The sequence below is a fragment of the Prionailurus bengalensis genome, chromosome A3 (assembly GCF_016509475.1).
Source record: "Prionailurus bengalensis isolate Pbe53 chromosome A3, Fcat_Pben_1.1_paternal_pri, whole genome shotgun sequence".
NCBI lineage: Eukaryota > Metazoa > Chordata > Mammalia > Carnivora > Felidae > Prionailurus > Prionailurus bengalensis.
This window is the reverse complement of record NC_057354.1, coordinates 105,135,466-105,160,545: the sequence shown is the minus strand read 5'-3', so window position 1 is coordinate 105,160,545 and position 25,080 is coordinate 105,135,466. Positions and strand designations below refer to the sequence as shown.

The window sequence follows — 25,080 nt, the reverse complement described above, 5'->3', positions numbered from 1 at the left end:
AATTTCCCATTTCGCAGAATCTCTTTGAACCCTAATTCTGCCAGCAAATACCTTTTATTCCTTATTGTTTCATGGCATCTTCTAGAATGCTAAGCCCACCTTCTGGGTCAATATTCAAGTCGTGGATAAAGATGTTGGGGTGAAGGGCCGAGCCCTGTAACACAAAACACCCTCCTTCTTCGGGCCATCCAGCCTTTAACTTTTCACACTGTTTCTGACATTCCTAGAACCCCGAATTCCAATTATTATACAAGGACTTCATATTCCCACTCCTCATTCCCCACCCCCCACCCCAGCTTCTTGGCTCAAGTGTTCTTCCACAGATCTGCCAACCTCGGCCAGGGAGTGAGATGGCGAGCATCTCTTTGCAGCTTTCGTCTTCCCACTTTCCAGCCTCCAGCACCCGGATTCCACTCCTCCACTCTCAACTGTGCAGTTTATTGCAAAATTTAACAAGACTTTATGGAAGGTTCTGGAACAGTGGAAGGGAAGTGCAACACAGAGCACAACCCGATGGTTACCTCCGAAGGTAACTGGGCTGAGCCCCTAGACCTGGAAAGGGAGGTGGTCATCTGAGAAAGGGACTCTTTCTCTGACACCCCCTGGTGAGTGTCTTTCTCTGTCTGGGGCTCCTGAGTTGCCGTCCAGGTTGGGTGGGTCCAAGCCCAAATGAGCTGCTCTGTTTCTCCCAAGGTCAGGTCAGTCACAGTCATTCTCCGCAGCAGCTGGCCTGCAGGTCTGGCTGCATGGCAGCTCCACATTTTCTGCACCTTCTTGAATCTTCAATTCCCCGACTCAGATCCACGTCTGAGAAGTGAGGTTTCTTTTCAAATGTCCAAATTACAGCAGACAACAAAAGCAAAACACATTTTTTTCCCCCAAAGAAGCAACATGACTGAGAACATAACTCTGCTCACTGACAGACTTGGTTTCTGCTGTCACAATCCGGGCAACTCTCCAGTCTGAGGCATCTTGGGAATGCTTGGGGCTACGTCTCAACATTGAATCTCCCTCAGGAGGAGAGGTGGGAACCTACCTCAGATAACTGTGAAATTCAACGGCCTATACAGATAGTGTTCCCAGAACAAAGGGGGTGTCAGGTAAACTCAAATCTGTTCTCTTAGGAGTCAACCCACAACTTCTAAATAAGGGTGGTTTTGTTTTTGTTTTGTTTCAGCCTCAGGATCGCAGGATCTAGTTGTGGCCAGTGCACCCAGAAAAGAAAGGTACCATGGAAAACATGGATTTTGCAAGTGCCGAAAGGGCACCGCAAACCCGGGTTAAAGTCAATGGACACAAACATACAGCCCGGGTAGATATTACGCAAAGTGGCACAAAGGAGGCAGAGAGATGGCTACACCCTGGAGGGGTAGGTTGGGGGCAGTCACATCAAGGGCAGTGAGTCGAGGAGGAAGGGATGTGAACCACCTTTTCTCTCTCTCACAGCCAGGCCTCCATGTGGTTTTGCTCATGCTGTGACAACAATATTCTGAAACTGGGTTTCTCGTGTGCATCAAGTGCGTTCATTACAGGGGAGCAGTGGGGGAACACAGCCGTCATTGTTCCTTCCCGCATTTATTCTATATGGTTTGCCTGCTACTTGCGGGTCCCCTGATGTGTGTTGGGGACAGTCAAAAGGTGAATGAGTTAATGCAGTCTTCATTCACCTGAAGCTTAGGGCCGAGACATGAGTTGGGTATCAATCCAATAACTGCACGAATAAATAAACGGGTCACAGGACCACCTGAAACCCAGGTAGCTGGTGACTGCAGCTCGTCCCTGACTATGGTCTAGAGTTCTAACCAAGGAGGGAAATGACCCTGGGGAGGACTGACTTGTTTTTCCATGATCCATAACTGGCTTCTGGTGATTCTCTTTTCTAAACGTTCCCAACTTGGAATTTTGCTAGATGCTGAACTCCAGCTTGGGAGGCCATATATACCCCGGGAGAGAAACTCATTTATTAGAAACTGGCTGCCCTGGAGTCCTTGTTCAACCTTCGGGTATCCTCGAGTCTCAAGGACGTCTCCAGGGGTCTCCACGTCCCCACAGGACCTGCCTGGAAGGGCGAACCGGGCGCAGCACAAAAACAGGGGTGCCCCCAGGAGGCTGTGCCCTGCACGCGACTTCCATGCCATCAGAACGCAGCCGCCCCGCCTACAGTCAGCTCGGCCCCCGCCCCCAGGAAGGATCACGTGGCCGAGCAGCGCACGCGTGGCGTGGCGTGGCGTGGGGCGTGGCGTGACGCGGCGTCGCGTGGCGCGGCGTGACGTGGGGCGTGGCGGGGCGGGGCGCCGCGGGGGCGGGCCTCCGAGCCTGGTGCGCGTTCCAATTGGTGAACGGGGCTCCCTTTTAGCTGGCTACGCAGAGGCCGCCAGCCCTTGCCTTCCGGCGTCTTCACGGGCTGCTGGTTTGGCGGGAGTTCGCGGCGGGTGTGAGGTGAGAACCGTGGGTTTGCTCCCGCGCTGGGGCAGGTCAGACCAGGTCTAGGATAGTTCCGGGGCCTTCCCATCTTGGGAGCCAGCTCGGCTCGGGCGACTTTTCTGGGGGGTTGGCGAGGGTTGGACGGAGTGCGGACTTTGCAGGGCCTGCCGCGCAGATGAGTCCTACTGTGGCTTCCCGGCAGCCTAGACGCGTCCAGGTCAGACGTTCGACCCCACCACTGGCGCAGTCGCTTTTTTTTTTTTTATCTTGAGACAGCTCGGGGAACGCTTTGCAAGGGGTCTGGTGAGAGGCCCGAGTTCCGAGCCCGCTCCTCCCTCCGTTCCCTGGGCATGCCATGTTCAAGCTGCGGCTCTTTGTGGGGAACAGACATTCCACACAGGAGAGCGGGTTTGGATGTTATCCCTTGACTAGGGGCTGCAAACTCAGCTGTGCACACGGGCTGGGTATCAGGTGTGATTGATGTGGCAAATGGTAAGGCAGTGCTTCCGGGCTCCAGCCAGCCCAGGCCGTCTGGGGTACAAGCCAGAGACGCCCGCTCTCAGGTTGGGGAGTGGTTTTTTTTTAATATAACAGCAGTAGTTGGAAACCTGTTGTTTTTAATAGAGCAAGCTCACTAGCTTTAAACGTTGAAGTTAATTAATCAAGTTTTAGAACATTATGTGGCCAATGTAAAATACGTATATGAACTACATTTGGCCCTTGGGATGCCAGTTTGCCACCTCTGCTATAGATGTCCAGGCAGGAGCTACAGAGTGACAGAAGCCCCTATTTTGGGGACTTGAGCACTAGAAAGATCTACCCCAGAACTGACCTCTGGATCTTATGAGCTGAGTAGTTGACTCGGGGTGAATGGGAGTTACCCCTTGCCCGTGTTTTACGCTGCCCCTTTAGGGTTGGCACGGATCTAATGGGGCTAGATTTTAAGAGTGGGGGTGGTCTGAGGCTGGGGAGAAGACATCCTCCTTGCAGGGTAGGCAGAACTCCTCACATTGCAGCCTTGGCTTGGGAGCTCCCTGTGCCAAGTGTCTGTGAATGGGGCTGTGAGAACGTTTTTCAAAGTAGGAAGTACACTTGGAGGGAGTCTACCAGAGCTTGTGCACTGAAGGAATTTCCATCCTCCTGCCTCTTGGCTTCATGGTTCTAAATTGTGCTAAGTGGGAAGAGGAGAGACCCAGGGGAATTCTGGGAGAGGAAGTTCCAGTCTGCCATCCAGCACTTCCTGGGTCCCTCCTCTGTGCAGCTGTTGCCCCCAGGAGACTTTCAGATGATGTGGGGAAGTGAAACCTTGGCCCTGCAGGAGGCTTCTTGCCCAGCAAGCTTGGGCTGGGGGAATCAATGAACAGAGGCAACAATTAGAGGGTGATCCAGAGGCATCAAGGATGGAGAGCCATGGACAGAATTTGGTGGGATGACAGGGAAGGGAGAAGGCGCTTCCGCATGGTTATTTTGTTCATTGTGTGGTGGGGTACGTAAATAATTGGATCAGCCTACCCATCAGCGACATTGTGAGAAATCTGGTCAGAGGGGTTTTTAGCGTCCAGTTTCTAGGCCCGGAGGAGTTCAGAGTCGTTTTGGGGAAGAAAGATGTTTGTTAGTTCAGGGGAGTATTATGGTGGGAAAGAGGGTGCTGAGGAGATACCAGGTGGGAGCGTTTGTGGAGAGTACTATTACGAGGGGATCCACTATGGAAAACTCTGTCTTGCTCCCAACCAGATGAGCATTCTTTGGGAACAGGTCTGTGTTCTGGCCCCCAACTGTCCCCCACCTAGTACCCATGATTGGATGGATAAATTTCTGAGCAGCTGAGCAGGACCTGGTAGCCTTGTGATGATGGTCCTGTTCCTCTTTAGCAGTCGGATGCCTCCTTCCTGCCAATCCAGCCTTCTTTCCCTGTGCACAGAAGGGGTCTCGGTTTCCATTGTCACCCCGTCTGTACTACGAGATGGCAGGGTGGCCGTTGATGGCAAGGCAGCCGATCCCTTTCATGTTAGCCCGAGGGAGCCCCTGATCTGGACGTTGTGGTATCTTTTGAGGCCAGCTGGCTTCCTTTGTAGGACTTGTCAGGTATAGGGTGGGGCTTTGATCTGAGCCAGTCTCCCTCCATCTTCCATCCCAGCTTCTCACTCCTCCTGGTCCAGGTATTGTCCGTCCGTTCTGGAGGTGGGGGCTGAGGAACAGTCACTCCAGGAACTTCTGGTTGTGGCCCAAACTACAGTTTCCCCTCCATCCTTCTTCCTCTCCCCAGGTAAGGTTCCTGTGGGGGGAGAGAGAGGCGCAGAAGTGGCTAGTTCCCAGATTTTATAGGCCCCCAATGGATACTATGTTGGAAGCCAGACTCCAGACCAAGCAGAGGAACACCCAGAACAGCCAGGAGGTAGTGTGGCCCTTCCCATTCCCCCAGTACCCTCTGTCCTCTCCCCTCCCCTCCCATGTCCCCTCACTTCTGGAACTTCCTTCCCCCTGCTAAGGACTTTGAGACCTCTCATTTCTTCCTGTGGCCCTTTTCCAGACCAGCTTGTGGTCCTCAGGCTTTGGGATGAAACTGGAGGCTGTTACCCCATTCCTGGGGAAATATCGCCCCTTTGTGGGTCGCTGCTGCCAGACCTGCACTCCTAAGAGCTGGGTGAGTGATGTTGGGGCTGGGCCCCATCCAGGAAGCTTGGATGCCATGGCTTTGGGAAGCAGCTTCCTTTATGTCTTTCTGAGTTCAGCCCTCTCCTGCCCATGCCTCTGCTCTTCTCTCCAGGGGATGGATGCACCCGTGTTGGTTGTATTGTCAGCCTGGGGCTGGCTTCCAGGCCTGGGAGAGTTGGGTGGAGAAGTGCAGAGAGAGGAGCTAGGGTGTGGCCAGAGGGCTGGGGTCTGGCCATGCCTGCGTGAGTCTTACTGTTCTGGGGACACTAAAGTCACATAACATGCAACACATGCTTGAAGACCTTGTGTCCATGCCATGTGCTGGTGCTGATGAGCCCCAGGGTCCTGGCAGAGATCCAGGCTACATGTTCTCTGACGTTGATAAGAGAACTTCTCAGAGACTTTATATGCTACACTCCAAGAGGCTGATTCTGTAGAGTGCAACACTTCTGTTTTGACCATGGAACTCTTCTTCCTGAGGAAGTCTCCAGATGAGAAATGAAATGCTGTGGTGTAATTGTCTCCTGGTATACTCAATAGTTCATCAGGCAGAGACTACAGAAGATAGAGCAGGAGCTTTCCTTTGTTGGTTTGTGAAGGCCCCCCCCCGACCCCCAAGGACATGCTGTCCCTGGCCCCTCTCGTGCAGGAGTCCCTCTTTCACAGAAGCATAATGGATCTAGGCTTCTGCAACGTGATTCTGGTGAAGGAGGAGAACACCAGGTAGTCTAGAGCTGGGGGATGGGTGGAGGGTGGTGGGCAGGGCCCTTGGGTGCAGGGCTGCTGGGGCCCTGCTTTGCGGTGTTTTTCCCTTTGGTGGAAAAAGAAGGGCCCCCGTCCTCTGTTCCATACCCGCAGGTGGGGAGAGGCAGCTTGGAACTCTCCTGCAGATTGTTCTGTGAGCATTTATGGATTGCCCACAGTGTGTCAGGCCCTAAACCCGTACCCCACTTAGCAGGGAGAGGGGAGGGATGGGGGCACAGAGGGGCAGGTGCTGCTTCTTCCTGCTCCATCATAAGCCAAGCTCAGGTGTTCTCAGGCCGTGGGACTCAGGTGTGATCCCTTTCTGATGGAGCATGCTCTGTAGACCCTAGTGCAGCGTGGGCCCTCTGAAACATCTTCCCCCTGCTCTGGGGGCTGTGCTCAGGTTTCGGGGCTGGCTGGTTCGGAGGCTCTGCTGTTTTCTGTGGTCACTGGAGCAACACATACCACCTTGTCGGGATGCCCCAGAGAAGATCATGGAAAGAACTGGGTGAGGAGGCATGGACTGGGGTCTGGATGGCACTTCTGAGACCCTTGAAGGGATGACAAATGCTCTAGGCAGGGGTGGTTGAGAGGGCTGGCTTCTAGAGCATTAGCTTTGCCTGGCGCCCTTCCTTAAAGATGTAGGATAAATACTGGAATCTGTGCTTGTTGGCATGCTGTGGTGCTGAGGGAAGTTACCTGAGAGATTTTAGTCTTGCCCCAGCCTAACACCACTCCTCCTCACACCACAGGGTGCAGAATGTCATCTCAGGGAGGGACCCAGGAGGGGCTGGAGAAGGCCAGGTGTCAGGCCTTGTGAAGAAAGAGGTACAGCGCATCCTGGGCCATATCCAGGCTCCACCCTGCCCCTTCCTACTCAGGTAACTCTGTGCTGAGGGGCATTCTTTTCTGGGCTGGGGCCTCTGCCCTTCTGGAAAGTGAGTGTTGGTTAAGTTTGGGGAAAGACTAGACTCCCCTCCCGGGAAGTTGGATGGTGTGTTTACCAGAGAGCCCGAGGGAATGCCTGAAGACGCTGTGAGACCTTTTGAGGACAGCTGGCTCCTTGGTGAGGCCAGTCAGGTATGGGGTGAGGCTTTGACCTGAGTCAGCTTCAAGCCCAGGTTCTTACCATTGCTGGCCTGGCGTTGTCTCTCTGTCCTGAGGATAGGGGGTTGGGGGTCACCCCAGGAAGCCTTGGTTGTGGTCCAGACTTCAGCTCCTTTTCTGTTCTTCTTTCTCTCCCCAGATCAGGTTCCTGTGGAGGAGGTGAGGTGGTTGGTTTCCTCCATCTTACAGGCTCCCATGCTCTCTCCCACACTCCTGTAACACAGGTCTGAGCTCTTCTGAGATGCAGGGCACTGTTCCTGGAGAGTGGAGGGACGCTTGGGACAGAGTAACACATGGCTGCAAGGACAAAACAAGGGCTAGGATTGAGAATACCTGCAGGGGAGAAAGAGACTTGTAAGCCAGGGACGAAAAGGGGAAAGGAGCCAACGTCGAGGGGGCAAGGATGGAGGGAACAGTCCTGGAGGGAATAGCATGAGCTGTGGCCATAGGAAAGGGCCAGGTTTGCTCAAGAAGCTGATGGGGTTGGAAGCTGGTGAGTGAGGGAGAGAGAGAGCCGTTGGAGACGAAATTGAGAGAAGGGACAAGATATGCAGGGCCATTCAAGTTGTTTCAATTTGATTTTTAAGTGCAGTGAAAACCAATGGAAAGGTTTTGGGCAGGAACTGACAAGATTAATTGGAATCAAGAGTAGAGAACAGAAGACTATTTGGGAAGCTTTGTTAGTCCAGGTGAGGTGCCATCCATGGGGCATGGGGTGGTGACAATAGGGGTTGGAAAAATGGATTGAGAGACCAGTGTGAAATTAACAGATCTCCCTGATGGATTGAGGGTGGGGGCAATGAGGAGAAGAGATCTCAATCACGGGAGAGCCAGGTTTTTGGCAGAGCACCTGGTGTTGTGGATGGAGGGGGCAGGCTTGGGGAGGAGTGAGTTTGGCCCACAAAGGATGTTTTGGACATAAAGAGTTTCAGATACCTGACTTGTTGGAGACACTGAAGAGGTAGTTGCTTAGTCTGGAGCTCAGAAGAGATTGGGGCCAGGAGCATAGATTTGCAAAGCTTTAGCATACGGATGATGTTTAAAGCTGAGAGATGAATGAGTCACCGAGGGAAAGAAGGCACAGGGCTGTGCGTGGTGCTTAGCTGTCTTGAAAGTGCTCAGTGGTCAACTGCTTGGTTAGGACAGGAAGTAGAGGTTGTCAGTAACTTTGACCAGCCTTCCATGTGACAGTTGTTTGACTTTGCTGAGACTTCTAGTCCCTTGACCTGACCATCTTTATACCAGTCATCAGCCCCTCTCTTGTCTTTTTTTCCCTCCTAGACTTGCTTCAGTTCCAGAGCATTGGAATTCATGGTGATAATGTCCTGGTGAAGGAGTCACTTGATTCTGTTTGGACTCAGCTACCTGCCTTTTCTGTACCTGCCTTTTCTGTTTCCTTTATGAGATTCTCAAAGAGGCACATAGCATTCGCCCAGACTGATCCAGACTGCTCCTCAGGTTTACCCACTGTCAACTGATGCCCCCATCTTCTGCTTCATAGAGAAATAGAAGCCACTGGATGAGGGCATGCTGCCTGTCCACCACGTCTCTGTGCTGCTTGCATCTACGCTGCTGTCCTTGTTCCCCACCAGTCCCCCCACTGGGCCTCTGGGGAATGCTGCCTCAGGGACTTGGCCCTTTCACTTCTCCCCTTTTTGTATCACTAACTCCTTCCTTTATATTTCACCTTTCCCAGCAGTTTTCAAAGACCAGGCTAGGTTATGCCTAGAGAGGGTCTTGGTACTCTAATTTCCTTTGGGGTAAATGGAGGCAGGAGATGCCCTGAAGCTGATTTGAGGCAGTTGCACCATGGAGTCTTGGGAAAGTAACAGCACCTCACAGGCGTGGAGTTTGGTGTCAGGCCTGCCTTCCAGCCTCTGCACCACCACTTAGCTTTCTCTACTGTTCAGCTTCTGTAACCTCCTCAAGGCTCACTTCCTTCTTCCATAAAGTGGGGACAGTAATAGTACTTGCCTTAGAGGAGTGCTGGGCAGCGTTCTGAGGGCCTGTGGGGCCCAGACACAACCTCAGACTGGCTGTCCCTCTCCAGGCTATTCAGCTGGGCGCTGCTGCGGTTCCTGAAATGTGTCTTCCTGAACGTGCAGCTCCACAAGGGCCAGATGAAGATGGTCCACCAGGCCGCCCAGGCGGTAAGGCCCACCCTCCATTGGGATGGGGATGGCGGGAACAGAGGAGCAGAGGCTAGCCAAGCCCCAAGTTGGGACCAGCCCCATCAGCTGGTGGGAAAAATCCACTGCTCTTTGACGACCTTCTCTTCGTGTCTCACGGTCTTGCTCCCACGGGGCTTCCTCTAACGTCTTTTCATCATGGTCTTAACCATTATGTCAGTGCATTACCTTAAAAGTTGTTGACAGAGCTCCTCTACTTTTGGGAAATGTGCTCAGAGGAAGAACTGCTCAGCTGAACCCTCCCTCCCTCTGGGGCTGCCCTGGGTCCGGAGGTGCTGGGTTTCAGCTTCCTGCATCTTCAGGGTGGGGGCAGATTGGCACTTCTCTCTGGCTGTCCCCAAGCAGGGCTTGCCGCTTGTCCTCCTCTCTACCCACAAGTCCCTCCTGGATGGGATCCTGCTGCCCTTTGTGCTGCTCTCCCAAGGCCTGGGTGTGCTCCGTGTGGCTTGGGACCCCCGCACCTGCTCTCCCACCCTCAGGTAAAAGCTTTGTGCCCCTAGACATACAAGGCAGAAGTCCCCAGCCCAGGGCAGGGGTGTGTGGGGATGTGTATGGGGGTGTTGCAGCTGCCCAGAAGCCTTCTTCATTGTCTCTCTGTTCCCAAGTCTGCCATCTCCGCCAGTGGGGCTCAGATGGAGGGTTAGCCCTAAGGCCATGCCTGGCTTCAGGATATTCAGGCAGGATCCAGGCTGGCCGTGGTGGGCCAAAGCTCTCACTAGCTTATCCTGCCTTGGTCCCATCTCCTGAGCCCCTTCTCTCATCAAGCTTTGCCTTGTGCCCCACAGAGCTCTGCTAAAGAAGCTTGGGGGCCTTTTCCTGCCCCCAGAGGCCAACCTCACCTTGGACAGCTCTGAGGGAGTCCTTGCAAGGGCCGTGGTCCATGCCGTAAGTGCCCCCAGTGGTTCCAGTGGGGCCAGCCCAGAGTACAGGGACTTGTTGCTGCACTGGCCTTGATATCTGCCTCCCCTAATTCTCTTCCAGGCTATAGAGCAGCTGTTGGTCAGCAAGCAGCCCTTGCTTATATTCCTGGAAGAGCCTCCTGGGGTCCTGGGGCCTCGGCTGTCAGCCCTGGGCCAAACCTGGCTGGGACTGGTGGTGGAGGCTGTCCAGGTGGGCGTTGTCCCAGATGCTATGCTGGTGCCAGTGGCCATCACCTATGATCTGGTTCCAGATGCACCCTGTGATGCATACCACGTGAGACCCTCCTGCCCCTGGGGACCCCAGATGGGTACCATCTCTAGAGAAGATACACATTGTTTTGGTTTTTAAAAATTTTTTGAATTTATTTTCAAGAGACAGATAGTGCAAGCAGCAGGGGAGGGTCAGAGAGAGAGGGACACAATGGAATCCAAAGCAGGCTCCAGACTCTGAGCTGTCAGCACAGAGCCTGATGCAGGGCTCAAGCCCATGAGCTATGGGATCATGACCTGAACCGAAGTCGGATGCTTAACCGACTAAGCCACCCAGGTACCCCATGAGAAGATACACCTTATTGTGTCCTGTGGCCAGTTCCCTTTAGGGCTAGGGTTAAGGGGAGAATTCAAAGGACTTCTTCAATCATCATCCTGTGGCACTTGCCAAGGCCCTTATAGTTACCGAGTCATTTCATCCTCACAAGACCCAGTTAGAGGGATTTCTCCTGTTTCATGGTTGAGAAAATAAGCTTGAAGAGGTCATGGTCATGTACCAGTTCGGGCCCAAGATAAAACAGAGCAGAAAACAGTGACCCCAGGAAATTTGTTCACTCAACCCCTCCCTCCCTGCAGGCCTCGGCCCCACTGGGGTTGTGGACAGGAGCTCTGGCTGTCCTGCGGATCCTGCGAGGCTGGGGCCGCAGCCGCCCAGTCTGTGTCCGTGTTCACCTGGCCCAGCCCTTCTCCCTACAGGTATGCAGCCTGTTGGGTAAGGCTGGGAGTACCTGGGGTCTGTCCCGTGGCTTCTGGCAGCCTGGCCCTCAAAGCCCTCTGCAGGGATAGCCTTGCCTGCCTCAGGTGGGCTATGTGCAGGTTTCCTGGTGGGCCAGGGTAGGCCACCTAAGAGCCTTGTCCTGGGCAGGAATACACCATCAACGCTAGAAGCTGCTGGGGCAGCAGGCAGACCCTGGAGCAGCTGCTGCAGCCCATCGTGCTGGGCCAATGGTAGGGGCATGGGCGTGTGTGGGTCTCAGGGGCAAGGCTGGTAGCCCTGCCAATCCAGCTTGTAAGCTGGCACCCCTTTCCCCCATACCCACAGACACATCACCGTCTCCTCCAGCCTTCCCTCACCAGTTATCCATGGGTCATCTAGAACAGTCCCAGGCCTCCCTCCTTGCGTATAACCTGACTGCGGGACGTGGCAGATAGGCCTGGAAGGGGCTAGAGTTACATGAGCCACCTCTTGCCTTGGGAGTGGGGATGGGGAAATATCCTTACCTTTGAGGAAGGTGGTTTCCCCACAACTGTTTTTAGGTTTGGTCCCTTTATCCTGTGATCTGTGTCTCTGTCCCAGCACTACTGTCCCGGACACGGAGAAGGAGCAGGAGTGGACTCCAGCAACTGGGCCCCTTCTGGCGCTCAAGGAAGAGGACCAGCTCCTGGTCAGGAGGCTGAGCCGTCATGTCCTGAATGGTGAGGGGATCTGGGCCTTTCAGGGGAGGCTCCTGAGTAGTGTCTCTGCTGGTTCAGCCAGTCATTGGGACCCTCCATTCCAAACGGGTTTCTGCACCTGATGCCCACTCCTGTGTGGCCCACTTGGGACATGTGAAGAGGAGTGGAAGCTTTCTTGGCTCTGGGGAGCCAGGGCAGCCAGGGAGAACAGGAGGGAGCCACTAAAGGAGTGCACACAGGCCGGCTAAGCCATGGAGGATGCACTGTGCAGGGGGCAGATGGCTGGATGAGCCACGTACCCAAGGCCACACCTGGCCCTGCCTTGGGCTCATCACTTTACCTTAGCTGTAAATGAGGGTGATGTCAGCTGCACAGATTTACGCATATAAGGGACTTAAGAGCACCCTCTAAAGCAGACACTAGGTTAACCGAATTCTCTTTACTACCCTTCTTGAGCGCCTTCTCTGTGGCAAAGACTATGGGTTGAGTAGGCTTGTGAGGCAGGGACGGTCCCTGAGCTCTCAGCATGTATTTGATAAATGTTGGTTCTCCACAGGAAAGGGTGGCACTCAGGGACCAGGCCTTCTCTCCCCTTGCCTGTGGTGGAGTTGTGTGGGGGGTGTGTGGCCGCTGCTACGGGTTGGGGGAGGAGGGTTCTTGACTAGGAAGACTCGCTGGGTGATGGAAGGAGTAGGCTGCTGGGCCTCAGGCCCCGATCAGCATTCCCACTCCTCTCCCACCGCGGCCCCAGCCAGCGTGATGAGCTCGGCAGTGATGAGCACAGCCATCATGGCGACACTGCTGCTCTTCAAGCACCAGAAGGTAGGGGACAGAGTAGTAGGGGCTGGGCTGGGGGAGGGGGTGTGGCCTTCCTGCTCAGCTCCTGTGCCGTCCCCCCTCCCCCCCCCACAGGGTGTGTTCCTGTCACAGCTCCTGGGGGAGTTCTCCTGGCTGACCGAGGAGACGCTACTGCGTGGCTTTGACGTGGGCTTCTCAGGGCAGTTGCGGTGCCTTGTGCAGCACACGCTGAGCCTGCTACAGGCACATGTGACCCTCCTCCGCGTCCATCAGGGGGACTTGCTCGTAGTTCCTCGGCTGGGTCCCGGCCTCACACACCTGGCACATCTGAGTGCTGAGCTGCTGCCTGCCTTCCTGAGCGAGGCTGTGGGTGGTGCGTCCCCGGGGCCTGGGCTAGGTGGGACGGGTGTAGGGGTGAGGGAGTGGCTTCCTTCTTCATTCGAGGCCCTCTCCTCTCCAAGCCTGTGCTGTCCGGGGGCTGTTGGCAGGCAGGGTGCCGCCTGAGGGACCCTGGGAGCTACAGGGCATCGAGCTGCTGAGCCAGAACGAGCTGTACCGCCAAATCCTGCTGCTGCTGCACTTGCTACCACAGGACCTGCTGCTGTTACAGGTCAGCCCTGTCCCGTCAGCCTCCCCCCACGTGGTTGTCGGAAGAGGTCCGGGGCCCAAGCTTGCCCAGTCCAACCCCTTAAATCCGCCTACGGCAGGAGGTCTCTGGCCCTGCTCTGGCCGGGCTCCTGCCCATTTCCTGGTTCTCTTGAGGCCATATGGGTGCTTTTTCTCCTCAGCCCTGTCAGTCTTCCTACTGCTACTGTCAGGAAGTGCTGGACCGTCTCATCCAGTGTGGGCTCCTGGTTGCCGAGGAGGTAGGCGGAGCGGAGACAAAGCCCGACTGGGGCCTGGCTGCCTGATCCCACCCAGAGTGACAGCTGCCCCAGGCTCTTCCTCTGCCCTAGTGTGCTATGGGGGTGGACATGTCCCTGGCCTGGCAGACAGGGAGGCCTGGGTCCCGCCTCTGCCCTTCTTTGCCCTGGATTTGCCACATCTTCCCTATCATGACAGGACTGGACAGCTGTACCTCTGAGGTTCTGTGCATACCTCCTGTTTGCCCCCCCCCCCATTTCTTGTCCACAGAACTGTGGTTCTTGAGTCAGTGCTCACTTCCGTTCACCCTGCAAGTTGGCTCAGCAGGTGTCACGGTCTAGTGTGGTCCTAGGTGTCCTCTTGGGTCTCCTTTTCTGGTTTCACCTCCATGTGCCTGGTCTACTGTGTACTTGGTCTGGGGAAGTGGGAGGCTCAAGGCTGAACCTGTTAGGGACCAATAACTCCCATGGCCCCCAGACCCCAGGCTCCAGGCCAGCCTGTGACACAGGGCGGCAGCGTTTAAGCGCAAAGCTGCTGTGGAAGCCAAGTGGAGACTTTACTGATAGTGACAGTGATGACTTCGAGGAGGCTGAGGGCCGGTTCTTCAGGGTAAGTTGGGAGAAGCCACAGTGGAAGGAGGGGGCAGGCAGGCAGTGGGAACTGCCCTCATTCTGGTCTGTCCCCTCCAGCTCAGTCAGCAGTCACGCTGCCCTGACTTCTTCCTCTTCCTCTGCCGCCTGCTCAGCCCGCTGCTCCAGGCCTTTGCACAGGCTGCCACCTTCCTCCACCAGGGACAGCTGCCTGATACAGGTGAGGCCCACACTTCCCTGGCTCTCCAGAGGGAGGGGGGAGAGCTCAGGGCAGAGGCTGTGCAGGGGCCCCAGGCCTAGGTTTTTCTCTCCCACAGAGTCGGGCTATGCTGAGCAGCTGTTCCAGTTCTTGCAGGCCACTGCCCAGGAGGAAGGGTTCTTTGGTGAGTCCCCAGCGGCCAGCCCAGACTCCCTGAAGGCAGGGGAGGGTTTGCCGGTGGCTGCTGCCCCCTGCTGGTCAGTGACAACCCCAACTCCAGGAAGGAGGGCTGCAGGATACAGAGAGGGTCTTCACATCTAGTCTGAGCCCTTTTTGGTTAGTTCCTTCTCAACACAAGAGAAGCCTATTCCCAGTGGTTCCCTACCACTCCCTATAGCCTTCACTTCTCTCTTCCTTCCAGAGTGCGCAGACCCAAATCTTGCTATCAGTGCTATTTGGACCTTCAGAGACCTGGGGGTAAGAGGGGCCAGTTTTACCATCCTCCTGCCTCCCACCCCTACACTCTGAGAGAGTTGCTCTGGGAAGAATAGGTATGGTGACAGTAGTTGGAGAAGGTAGGATGGTTTTCCTGGCCTTCTTGGTCTCCTAAACCACTCTCCTACCCAGGGGGGGGGGCTTAAGAGGCAGCACTTGCGCTCAAACACTAAGGCCCAGTGGTCCCCAGGTCTCACGGCAGTTTGCCGAGGGATGGGCACAGCCTCCCGGGTGGGCGCTCACAGCCCTTCTCTGTGGTCCAGGTGCTGCAACAGACACCCAGCCCTGCAGGCCCCATGCTCTACCTGTCCCCTGCGTTCACCAGCTGGGAAAATCAGGAGAAGCTGGAACAGTTCATCCGGCAGTTCATTTGCAGCTAGAACTGTGGGATGGAGTGCCTGCTGAGATTCTCAGCCCCAGATCATAGCCATGCGCTGGAGCCAGAAGACTGGAAGGGAGGCTGTACACCCCTACCCGAACTGTATATAAAACCTTTTCTTGTTTCATTATCCCTTGTCGACTCTCTTGCATTCTCCATCCTTTGGTGTGTTAAGCGAGGGGACTGGACTTTTCCCAAGGCCAGTGTCTTTTTTGGGGTATCTTCTCCTTCCCTGTAAGAATGTTCTATCTTGTTCCCTGAAGCCCTAAAAGACGATAAACTGTAGCAGAGGCCAAGCTGCTGCTTTGGGCTGAGAATTTTATTGATGAGCACCTCTTCCACCCGGAAGAGGCAGCTTGAAGCAGCTGGCACTGGGCTGCTCCCTGTGATGGACGGCAGTGGATGCTCCCACCTCTTAAGTCCAGGGCTTGTGGTAAGACCCATCACACCACCTTGTTGATGATGACGCCTAGTTCTTCGATTTCACACTGAACTTCATCACCCTTCTGCAACAGCAGGCCATGAGGACATCAGTCCTTTGGTCTCCGAGGCCTGGATTTCTCAAGGCTGCCAGGGATTCTGGGTGTGTGTGCCCTTTCCTCCTTTCAGTCAACCTACCTTGAGAAAGACTGGAGGTTTCCTGAATACACCAACACCTGGGGGCGTCCCAGTCAGGATGACATCCCCTGGGTAAAGAGTCACGAACCTGGGGCAAATGGGACAGGTGAGACCAGGGGCTGAGATGGCCACAGCCAAGACTGGAAGGCTCAGCTCAACCTCAGGTGGGTGTGTGAGGTAGGGCCCCATCCCACTTACTGGGAGACCCAGGCTATCAGCTCTTCTGTCTTAAACACCATCTGGTTGGTGTTGCTGCTCTGGACCACTTCCCCATTCACTCGGCAGCAGATCTTTAAGTTGTGTGGATCTGAAAAATGCAAAAGCACCACGCTGGGGTTCTTGTTTTCTCTCAAACCCCTCCCTTTACTCAAAGCAAATGCAGAGGTAGGCTTTGTGACTTCCCAAATGAAAGGCCTGTCTGCTGGTCTCCTTGCGTCTACCACCTAGCAGAGTATCTGCCTGGGTGAGTTTAGGAGGGCCTGTCCCAGACCCTCAGTTGGGAGAGAAAAAATGGCTGTTTTTGCCTTAAATGGCCATCTGTCCACAGCAGAGGCTGACAGCTGCAGATACATAAGTGACTTGGTATCTGTATAGGCAGGGGCACTGAAGCCTCCTGCATCTGACGGCAGGGGACAGCTTACCTGTACTAGTGCCCTAATAAGCACTTTTATTATTTTTTTTGCCGTACACACGCCCACTCCTTAGAGCAGCTGGAACAGTTTCACTTCACTGATGGCTGGCTACATCAGGTGGTGTAAAGCTGGACACCCCCACCTAGATGGCTGGCTGCCCTCCTAATCACGGGCTTTCCTCTTGTTCACTCTGCCCTTGCTGCTTATAACCGGTGCTGCCCTGTTAACACTGGCTGCAGAGGTCCTGATCTTCCTTACCGTGGAAAAGGTGTACAGGCTTTTGACAGCCACTTTCTGATGCTCAACACCTAACTTCTGGTTCTTTCCAACTTAAAGATGCTCCTGGATAGTGGCAGCTAGAGGAAGTCATACCTCTGCAGTGAGGGACATGAAGGATGCCTGTGAAACTCATGGCCTAGGCTGACTTGCTCTCTAAGGAGTCAGCAAAAGGCAACTCCATCCTCCCAACTTCCTGAGTGCTGCTTTTCATTTACTCTGATGCATCCATGCAAGAGCAGGAAGAGTCACCACATGGGTTATCTCAAGACCTACCTGCTATACTGTCCTTGGTCACCAAGGCAGGGCCCAGGGGGCAGAAGGTGTCAAAGGTTTTTCCCAGCAGCCACTGCTTTCCATTGCGTCTCATTTGCCAGTCACGAGCACTTACATCATGAGCCACAGTGAAGCCGGCTACGTGAGCCATGGCATCTGTGGCCTTTAGGGGACAGGGGATTTGGCCAGATTGGAAGTTAGATCATCACGGTGACACCAACCCCCATGACAAAGCCTTTATCCCATGTTAGTAGCCAGAACTAGCCAAAGATGGGCAAGGAATAAGGCTGGGAGCAGGTAGTTGTCAACCATTTCCCAATGCCACAGACCACTGGCAACTCCTCTTCCACCGTACCTTGATGTGCTTGCCTTTCCTTCCAATGATCACAGCCAGCTCCACCTCCCAGTCCACCTCCTGTAAAGAAAGAAGCAGTGGGCTGCCTGGCTCCATTCCCATGCTGAGGGGTATGTACCACCCTGCCTCAGGCCCTGGGTCTCTAACAGTGGGGAGTGGCTGTGGGCCCACATAGGTGTTCACCATGAGCCAGATGTAGTGAAGGAGGGGGAAGTGTGGCTTGTAGACCCATAATCCTCGAGCACTGGCAGGTAATACCACTCCATGCAGGCACAGCTCTCCACTGTGACTGCAGAAGGCAAGAGGAGTCTGGGCACTGAATTTACAAGTGACTTGATGCACTTGCTCTTGATTCAAAAAAGGGTGAATACCAAGTAATAACAGCTAGCCCTACTGCACGCCAATAGCATTCTATATGCTTTCAGGTATTAACTCATTTAAATGAAAAGAAATGGGCACGGCCACAGAAAAAGGAAAACATGCTCAGCCTTTCCCATAATCTGCAAAGTACAACTATAAAACAGATACAACTTAGCCTTTCAAACTGGTTGCTCGTTCTAATGGTAACAACCAGTTGATCTGAGCACCCCGACACCTGACCTTGGTCTCTAGGATTGCTTCCCACTAGACAGAACTAGGTTTCTTAGGGGAAATGGCAAATTCCAGGTCTGAGACAGAATACAAGATAAGCCTGGAATATCTTGGCCAGAAAGCAAGGGAAGTACTCAAAAAGTGACAGGGATGGGGCCAACTTGGAGCCCCCCACTGGCCAAATTGAGAGCATTTGAATATCAAAAAGAATGTTAGTGATAGATTACAACATACTGGGTAAAAATAAAAATCAGAAATACACCCTGCTAGGGACAGGAGTATAAAAAGGGAGGCAGCTTTTCTTCACAGGATGCCAGCTAATAAGAGTAGAAGGCGGCATGACAGAAAAATCACCTTTTTCTAACCCCTCATACATACAATGATGGATTCAGGTGAGGATCCCTGAGTGAAAAGCTATGTGGCAATAAGAATAGTCACAGGTTCTCAAATTACTACCCTATAGACTGCTTAATTACCACAGTGAAATACACCTTTCCAACGAAGAGATCGTGAACATCAAGTAAACCAAGTGATCAAACGGCCTCTCAGTGGGGTGTGATGCACATCTGTTGGTACAGACTGCATTCATATCATGAACAGGGTTAGTGCCCTTATAAAAGAGATTCTTGCCCTTCTACCATGTGAGGAAACTGCAGAAAGACAGCAGTCCATGAACCAAGCACCAAATGTATCAGCACCTTGATCCTGGACTTCCCAGCCTCCAGAACTGTGAGAAATTCGTTGTTTATAAGCCACCCAGTCTGTGATATTCTGTTACAGCAGTCCAAATGAACTATGTGAAATCCTTGACAAAAACATTTAAATCTAATCATGAGGAAACCGACAAATCCAGAGTGCGGGATATGCTAAGAAAACTTGTCAGGATTCTTCAAAAAATCAGTGTCACGAAAGCTAGAAAATGGCAGGGGGACTGTTTGCTATCAGAAATCACCAAACTAAGGCCCACAGGCCGGATCCAGTTCACTGCCTGCTTTTATAAAGTTTTCCTGGAACACAGCCATATTCACTCATTTATGTATCAGCCACGCTGCTTTTCCATGACAGTGGCAAAGCTGAGTTGTTGCAACAGACACTCTATAGCATTCAGAGTCTATTATTTGCTAACTGACCCTCTGAGAAAGTCTATGGATCCCTGTTTAGATTAGAAGCACTAAAGAGACATAGCCAAGTACAGTGTGTGGCCTTGACTAACCCTGGTTCAACAAAAAATAAAACTGTACCCAAATTAGAAATCCTCTTTGGAGGCAATTGGGAATATTCCCAATTGGACCATATAATGGGTATTATGTTAATTTTCTTAGTGGTGATAGTGGCTATTATGGTCATGCAGGACACTGCTTACTCTTAGAAGATGCATGCTAAATTTTATTATTTTTCTACAATTAAGGTGCACTATTTTTGTAATCAGTAAAAGATATGTTAATTCCTTTTTCTCCTGAGACCAGCCTTCCACTGTATAGTCCCCAGTAGTATCTGCTTAATACACTAAGCAACAGGCAGCTTCTTTAGGCATCCTGAGTGCTGAGCACCCATGCGCTGGGCCCCGGTGACTGGGGAGGGCAGTGAGGAAGGAAGCACTGACCTGGCTCTCGGGTGGGAGGATGACCTCGTCGTAGGGCCCCACGATGGAACTGGCAAACTTGCTGAAGATGATGGGCTCCTTGGGCACAGGAACGTTCTGCTCTTTGCAGTGGTCCACATAATTCATTCCCACACACACCACCTTGTCTGGCCGTGTGACAGGGGCCAGAAAGGTCACCTCTGACCGTGGTAGGACTGGCAACTGGGCAGCCAGAGCTCTGCAGAGACAAGAGCAGGAGAGAGGGACTGATTGGGAGCAGGCCAGCAACCCTTGGGCACACTGGGCAGGTACTGCAGCAGCCACAAGTTTTGCTCTTTAAAGGGGCGCCTGGGTGGCTCAGATGGTCATCCGTCCAACTCTTTTTCAGCTCAGGTCATGACCTCATGGTTCTTGAGTTCGAGCCCTGCAATGGGCTCCACACTCACAACTGGAGCCTGCTTGAGATTCTCTCTCCCCCTTTCTCTGCCCCTCCCTTGCTCTTGGGCATAATCTCTCAAATAAACGAACTTACAATTATATACTTCCAGATCTATAAACCATCACAATCAATGTGGAAATCAAACCCAGCTATTGTCCCTTGGTATCAGAACACTTTATTTTTATCTATGTTGATTTCCTTTCCCCTATTAGGTAATACACATCATGTAAGGAATTCAAAAGGTGCAAATGGGAAGAATGGAAAGGCCGCTCTTCTCCCCTTCTCCTAGTCACCCTGCTCCAACCTTGGACACAGCTACTGTGTCCTGTGTAGCTCTTCACGGCTGCTCTATGTATACTCTGCTCCTCCCGTCCTTTTTTTAGGCAAATGACACCAAATACATTTTTAAAAATACATGTATTTTTTAGGGGCACCTGGGTTGCTCAGTTAAGCGTCCAACTCTTGATTTCAGCTTAGGTCATGATCTCACGATTCATGAGTTCAAGCCCCACGTTGGGCTCTGTACTGACAGTGCAGAGCCTGCTTGGGATTCTCTCTCTCTCTCTCTCTCTCTCTCTCTCTCTCTCTGCCCCTCTACTATTTGCATGCATGCATGCATACGCACTCTCTCTCAAACTCAAAAATAAATAAATACATATTTTTGGAGATCTCTCCATAACAGTATATACCTTCCCCTCTTTTTTCATATGGCTGTATATACCTGCACAATACAGATACACCCAATTACCTGATGAGGGATACAGAAGTAGTTTCTTTCTTTTTTAAAATTTTTAAAATGTTTTATTATTTATTTTTTGAGAGGGAGAGAGAAAGAGAGACAGTGTAAGCAAGGGAGGGGCAGAGGGAGAGGGAGACACAGAATCCAAAGGAAGCTCCAGGCTCTGAGCTGTCAGCACAGAGCCCGACGTGGAGCTCCAACTCACAAACTGTGAGATCACGACCTCAGCCGAAGTCGGACGCTTAACCCACTGAGCCACCCAGGCGCCCCTGTAGTTTCTAATCTTGCAAGACTATGACAGTATAGGAAGCATACTGTCACCAATGCTGTGTGCTGCCAAACGTCTGTATTTTGCCGGCTTAATATGTAAAAATAATAACTCAAAGTGGTTCTCAATTAATTTCATCAGATTCCACACGGATCCTGGCTTTGGGGAAGTCCCTACCTAATCTAGCCCCAACCCTAGAACTATCTTTAAGAACACCTCTTTGCAGTCCTCTCTCCTTCAAGGAGCCAAGAGTCCAGACCTTCCCTCCTCTCCCTCCCCCCTCCCAGGTCCCAGACTCCTCAGGCAGCCAGGAACTTAATACCCTGGGGAAGGCAAGTGTGATGAAGCAGTTTTGGCTCCACCACCAAATGTGTGGCTTTGGGATAGTTAATCACCATCCCTGGGCCTGAGGATGTTGTCATACAAGATTTCTAAGACTCTTCACTAAGAGAACAGGTGAGAAAGGAAAGGTAGAGTTACCCTGCTCACTTGCAAAAAAGTTACTAGCTGGTTGTTTCCCAGGGCAGGAATGGGTGGAACGAGAAAGAGGGTAGCAGGACAGCCATCGTAGGGCTATGCTGCCTGTTGATTTACCTTCTTGCCACCGAGAGAGTGGCCTCTCCCTGCTCCAGGAACTCCATCATTGTCTTGGGCAGTGTGGGGTCAAAGGCGTTGAGGTTAATGACCCCCCCGCCATTCCCTGATTCCAGGCCCAGGTGAGGTCCCATCAGGTGGGGTGCCTGGAACTGCACCAGTCTCATATTTCTGGAGGGTTGAAAGGGCCACTTCTGAGCCTGCAGCCAAGCTGTGAGCAACCTTCTACAAGAGACCAGCATCAGAACCTGTGAAGAAAAAATTAGGTCCTAGGGGACAGAGGGAGCTAAAACCACCATCAAGATCCACAAAGTTCCCTGAGCTGCAGCCCAAGCCCTTTTGCCCACCAGCCATTCCTAGAAGTAGTCTGCATTTATTAGTTATTTCACTGTTACATTTTATAAGGTGACTGTTTTTTTTTTTTTTCTCAATTCAATGCATGTAATGAAGCATTTCTAGAAGAGTAACTACTTCATGCCAGGCACTAATCTAGATAGGAGGGATTCCAGTGTTCCTTCAACCACTGCTTTCTAGAGGTTTACACTGTACCTGGCACATCTCTGAGGCACTGGACAAACAGTATAGATCAGACACATTCAGTCCTGCCGTTCTGCTGTCAGGGGAGACGGATATTAACAATGACGTTGTAAGTAAGATCCAGCAATTGGGACCACTGTTGTAAAGACCAAGGGTCCTGCCTTTGTCTAGTTTCTTGAAGTGATACTGAGCTGAGCTGGGCTGGCCTTAAAATAAGCAGGACTAGAAATTAGTTAAGAGTGGGGCACAGCATGGGCAAGTGACCACTGGTAAAACTGGCTTCACAGCTGTCATAGGCAAATTTTTAAATGCCAGTTTGATCCTATTAACCTCCTAGTGAAAATGCTTTCCATTGCTCACATTACCAAGCTAAACCCCCTACCAGGCTATCCCAGCCTTCTAGAAGCAACTCCCATGAGCCTCTCCAGACAGTAATTATTTAGTTTTTCCTGCTGAAGTACAGGCTACCTGAGGGAAGAGACTGCAGACAAAGGGCAGGGTCAAAGCCTGACAGGCATCATTGGGCTGTCTCCTCTCTGGGTTCTAAGACTACATCTGTCCTTTTCACTGCTTTTTCATAGCATTGTGACTGGCACACAGAAGGCTCTACACTGCTCTCTGTTGAATGAGCAAATACCAGAAGCAGGGGCTTGACTTTTCGCTACTTGGGAAAGCTTGGTGATTGTCAATATGGCTATGTCTTCCTTTCTCAAATCACTTAGAAGGTATCAACAGGGCTCAGGTCCTGTTTGGAGTTCCAGGCTTTACTCAGAGGCAAACCCCATTCTCCTGTTTTGTTTTTAATCTAAGTCTGGCCTTCATTCCAAACAGTCTCTGCCCTGCATGGGCCCTTGCTTTAAAAAGTAGCCCTTTATGCTCAGTCATGTGGAGGTGGACCCAGACTCCTGGTCCTCACCCTGATGACTCAATTTGCCACCTTCAGTTAAAGATTCATTAGACCCAGGTCACTGATCTACTGTCATGGCCAGTAAGTTTGACCAGAAAACAAGGAGCTTTGAAACTTCTGCCCTCCTGTCTTATACAACCATGCTACTGTCAAAAATGTGTTCAAGCCAAAATGCATGCACTCAGATCTCCACACACTGAAAAAACAGTAACCGCTCCCGCTGAATGCCAGGTGTTAAGTGCTTTACCTATAATATCTGATTTAATTCTCTTGACAGTTATGGAAGATAGGTACTGTTAGCCCCATTTTACAAATGAAAAAACGAAGGCTTAGTAAGATGAAGGCGTTTTCCCAAGTTCCCAGGGAGAGAAAATAGCTGGGACTTGAATCCAAGTCCAGGTGACATTGAAATTCTTGGCTTGGGCTAAAGTGTCCTAGAGATGGGTGGGGGTTAGATCTCCAACAGATCTCCTAGAGCCCCATGGACACCCTGTCTGCTATCAGCCAGGGAAAACTTGGGTCACATTCTGGTTGCTGCTTCAGGAATAAGGCTGGTCATCTGCTCTCCAAGATAACCCCAGGCCCCACTGACTATGACCTTCTCACATGACAGGCATATTCAGGCTCTCATTCCACCCTACAGCAATCCCCTCAGGCACAAGGTCCCATTTTACAAAAGGGGACACTGAGGCGTAAAGAAATCATCTGACAAAGTACCAGTTAGAAAGTGGCCCCCGTGCTTCTGCGGTAATCACGATGCAACAGGGCACGAGCTCAGTTCAACTCCGGAAAAGTGTCCTTAAGCAAAGAGGCAGAGATTCGAGGCAGAAACAGCACAAGCATCACAGCCTGAGAGACGCGGGCCCCGTCCCGCCACCCACTCGCTCAGCACCCTGAACCAGTCCCCCAGCTTGGTCCCTGGCACTCAGCGGGCACTCACGACGGCCCACCCACCTGTGTGGTCAGAGGGATGGCGGGGGGGGGGGGGGGGCCCGGTCCAGTCCTGACCCCAGCGGGAGACCTGGAGGGAGGCTGAGACCGGCCCGCCCCCACCCCAACCTACCTGGCCGCGGCGGCGGGTCTTGCCGGGCTCCCTGAGCTGTCGGGCTAGGGCTCACCGAGCTGGGGGCCGAGGTCAGCGGGCGCCTAGACACCTGCAGCGCGTTTCGGAAACAGCGACCGGCGGGGAACTACGGGGACAACACGCCAGGCTGCTTCACTAAGTAAGACTTTTGCACAAGTGGGCGCTGCCTAGTGACGCCAGAGAACAACAGCCAATAGAAGGGCGCCTCATTCCGACCCGGAAGCCAAGCCACGGAGGGGGCGGGCCTAGCGCTAGAGGGCAGGTTGTCTTTCACGGGTTCCTTCAGGCGTCTGGGCAGGTCCCGACGCAGGTGAGGCCGACCGCCTCCGTTCCGCTCCCCCTCCCCCCACCCCGGGCGGACACTCCTCTTCAGCGCGCCAAGGGAGGGTTTCCTGAAATTTTGTGCCCTAGGCGCCTCGCCGGCCTCACCTGCGTCGGGCCCTGCTTCTAGGCCAGGCACCGTTCTGATTGTTGGGCAAAGTGTGGTGGAGGAGACCAAATGATGGCGTGCCGGTTCACAACAACGAATATTTTTGTCTTCTGATTCTGACATATCACAGAGAAGAGGAGGGATGATTGCGCCCATTTTACATATGGGAAACCCGAGGCGGAAGTGTTTTGCTCAAGGTGACACAGGAGTGTGAGTAGTGGAACCAGCATTTTTGACCCCAAGTGCGGTCCTTTACTGCCATTCTCAAGCAGCCCTGTCTTCACACGCATTGTGCTGGGCCTAGGGCAGGACAGCGGGAGGCATAACCTCCAGCATCAGAGAACAGGCATTCTCGTGTAGAGGTGTTTTAATTACACAGGCAGTTACAATCCGGCTCTGTAGGCCTCTGGCATATGAAGACATATTAAGTGGTCTGGGCAAGATGCCCGAGACTTAATCAAGGACCAGATCATCAAGGGCTTTACTCGTCCCACGAAGGAGTCTGAGCCTTATCTAAGCACACGGGACATGTCACACACAGGGTTAGACTTGCATCTGAGAACTTTTGCTCTGGCCACTCCTCCAAGGCAAATGAGTGCAGTGGGGCAGGTGGCTTGGTGTGTGGCAGAGACCGTGAGAATCCAGACATGTTTAGAAGGTAGAACAGACAGCTCTTGATGATGACAGGAAGTGGAAGTGAAGGCGGAAGAAGGTCTCAGGCCA

The 25,080-nt window shown here is 52.8% G+C and overlaps 2 protein-coding genes across 6 annotated transcripts; one reads left to right on the top strand and one right to left on the bottom strand.

Annotated features, from left to right (window-relative positions):
* The first annotated feature begins 398 nt into the window (after positions 1-398).
* On the top strand, positions 399-15,156 carry GPAT2 (glycerol-3-phosphate acyltransferase 2, mitochondrial). Of its 2 annotated transcripts, XM_043604043.1 has the most exons (23): positions 399-529; positions 1,178-1,369; positions 4,691-4,819; positions 4,955-5,068; positions 5,729-5,802; positions 6,227-6,331; positions 6,576-6,704; positions 8,981-9,080; positions 9,465-9,598; positions 9,905-10,004; positions 10,101-10,313; positions 10,886-11,005; positions 11,175-11,257; positions 11,607-11,725; positions 12,456-12,526; positions 12,617-12,875; positions 12,964-13,112; positions 13,291-13,368; positions 13,844-13,975; positions 14,056-14,176; positions 14,274-14,339; positions 14,577-14,632; positions 14,914-15,156. In XM_043604043.1, the coding sequence occupies exons 2-23, from the start codon at positions 1,232-1,234 to the stop codon at positions 15,028-15,030; spliced, it is 2,607 nt and encodes an 868-aa protein (XP_043459978.1). In that variant the 5' UTR covers positions 399-529; positions 1,178-1,231; the 3' UTR covers positions 15,031-15,156. The 2 variants fall into 2 exon arrangements, with proteins under 2 accessions (XP_043459978.1, XP_043459979.1); XM_043604044.1 differs by lacking the exons at positions 399-529; positions 1,178-1,369 and adding an exon at positions 2,289-2,439.
* A 171-nt stretch (positions 15,157-15,327) lies between these two features.
* FAHD2A (fumarylacetoacetate hydrolase domain containing 2A) lies at positions 15,328-24,117 on the bottom strand. 4 transcript variants are annotated; one of them, XM_043604046.1, is made up of 8 exons: positions 23,907-24,117; positions 21,400-21,647; positions 19,381-19,597; positions 17,187-17,246; positions 16,832-16,994; positions 15,846-15,954; positions 15,648-15,735; positions 15,328-15,535 (listed from the first exon to the last, which is right to left on the bottom strand). In XM_043604046.1, the coding sequence occupies exons 2-8, from the start codon at positions 21,639-21,641 to the stop codon at positions 15,473-15,475; spliced, it is 942 nt and encodes a 313-aa protein (XP_043459981.1). In that variant the 5' UTR covers positions 21,642-21,647; positions 23,907-24,117; the 3' UTR covers positions 15,328-15,472. The 4 variants fall into 4 exon arrangements, with proteins under 4 accessions (XP_043459981.1, XP_043459980.1, XP_043459982.1 ...); XM_043604045.1 differs by having other exon boundaries at positions 21,400-21,668; positions 23,907-24,107; XM_043604047.1 differs by having other exon boundaries at positions 21,400-21,624; positions 23,907-24,107.
* Positions 24,118-25,080: the final 963 nt, after the last annotated feature.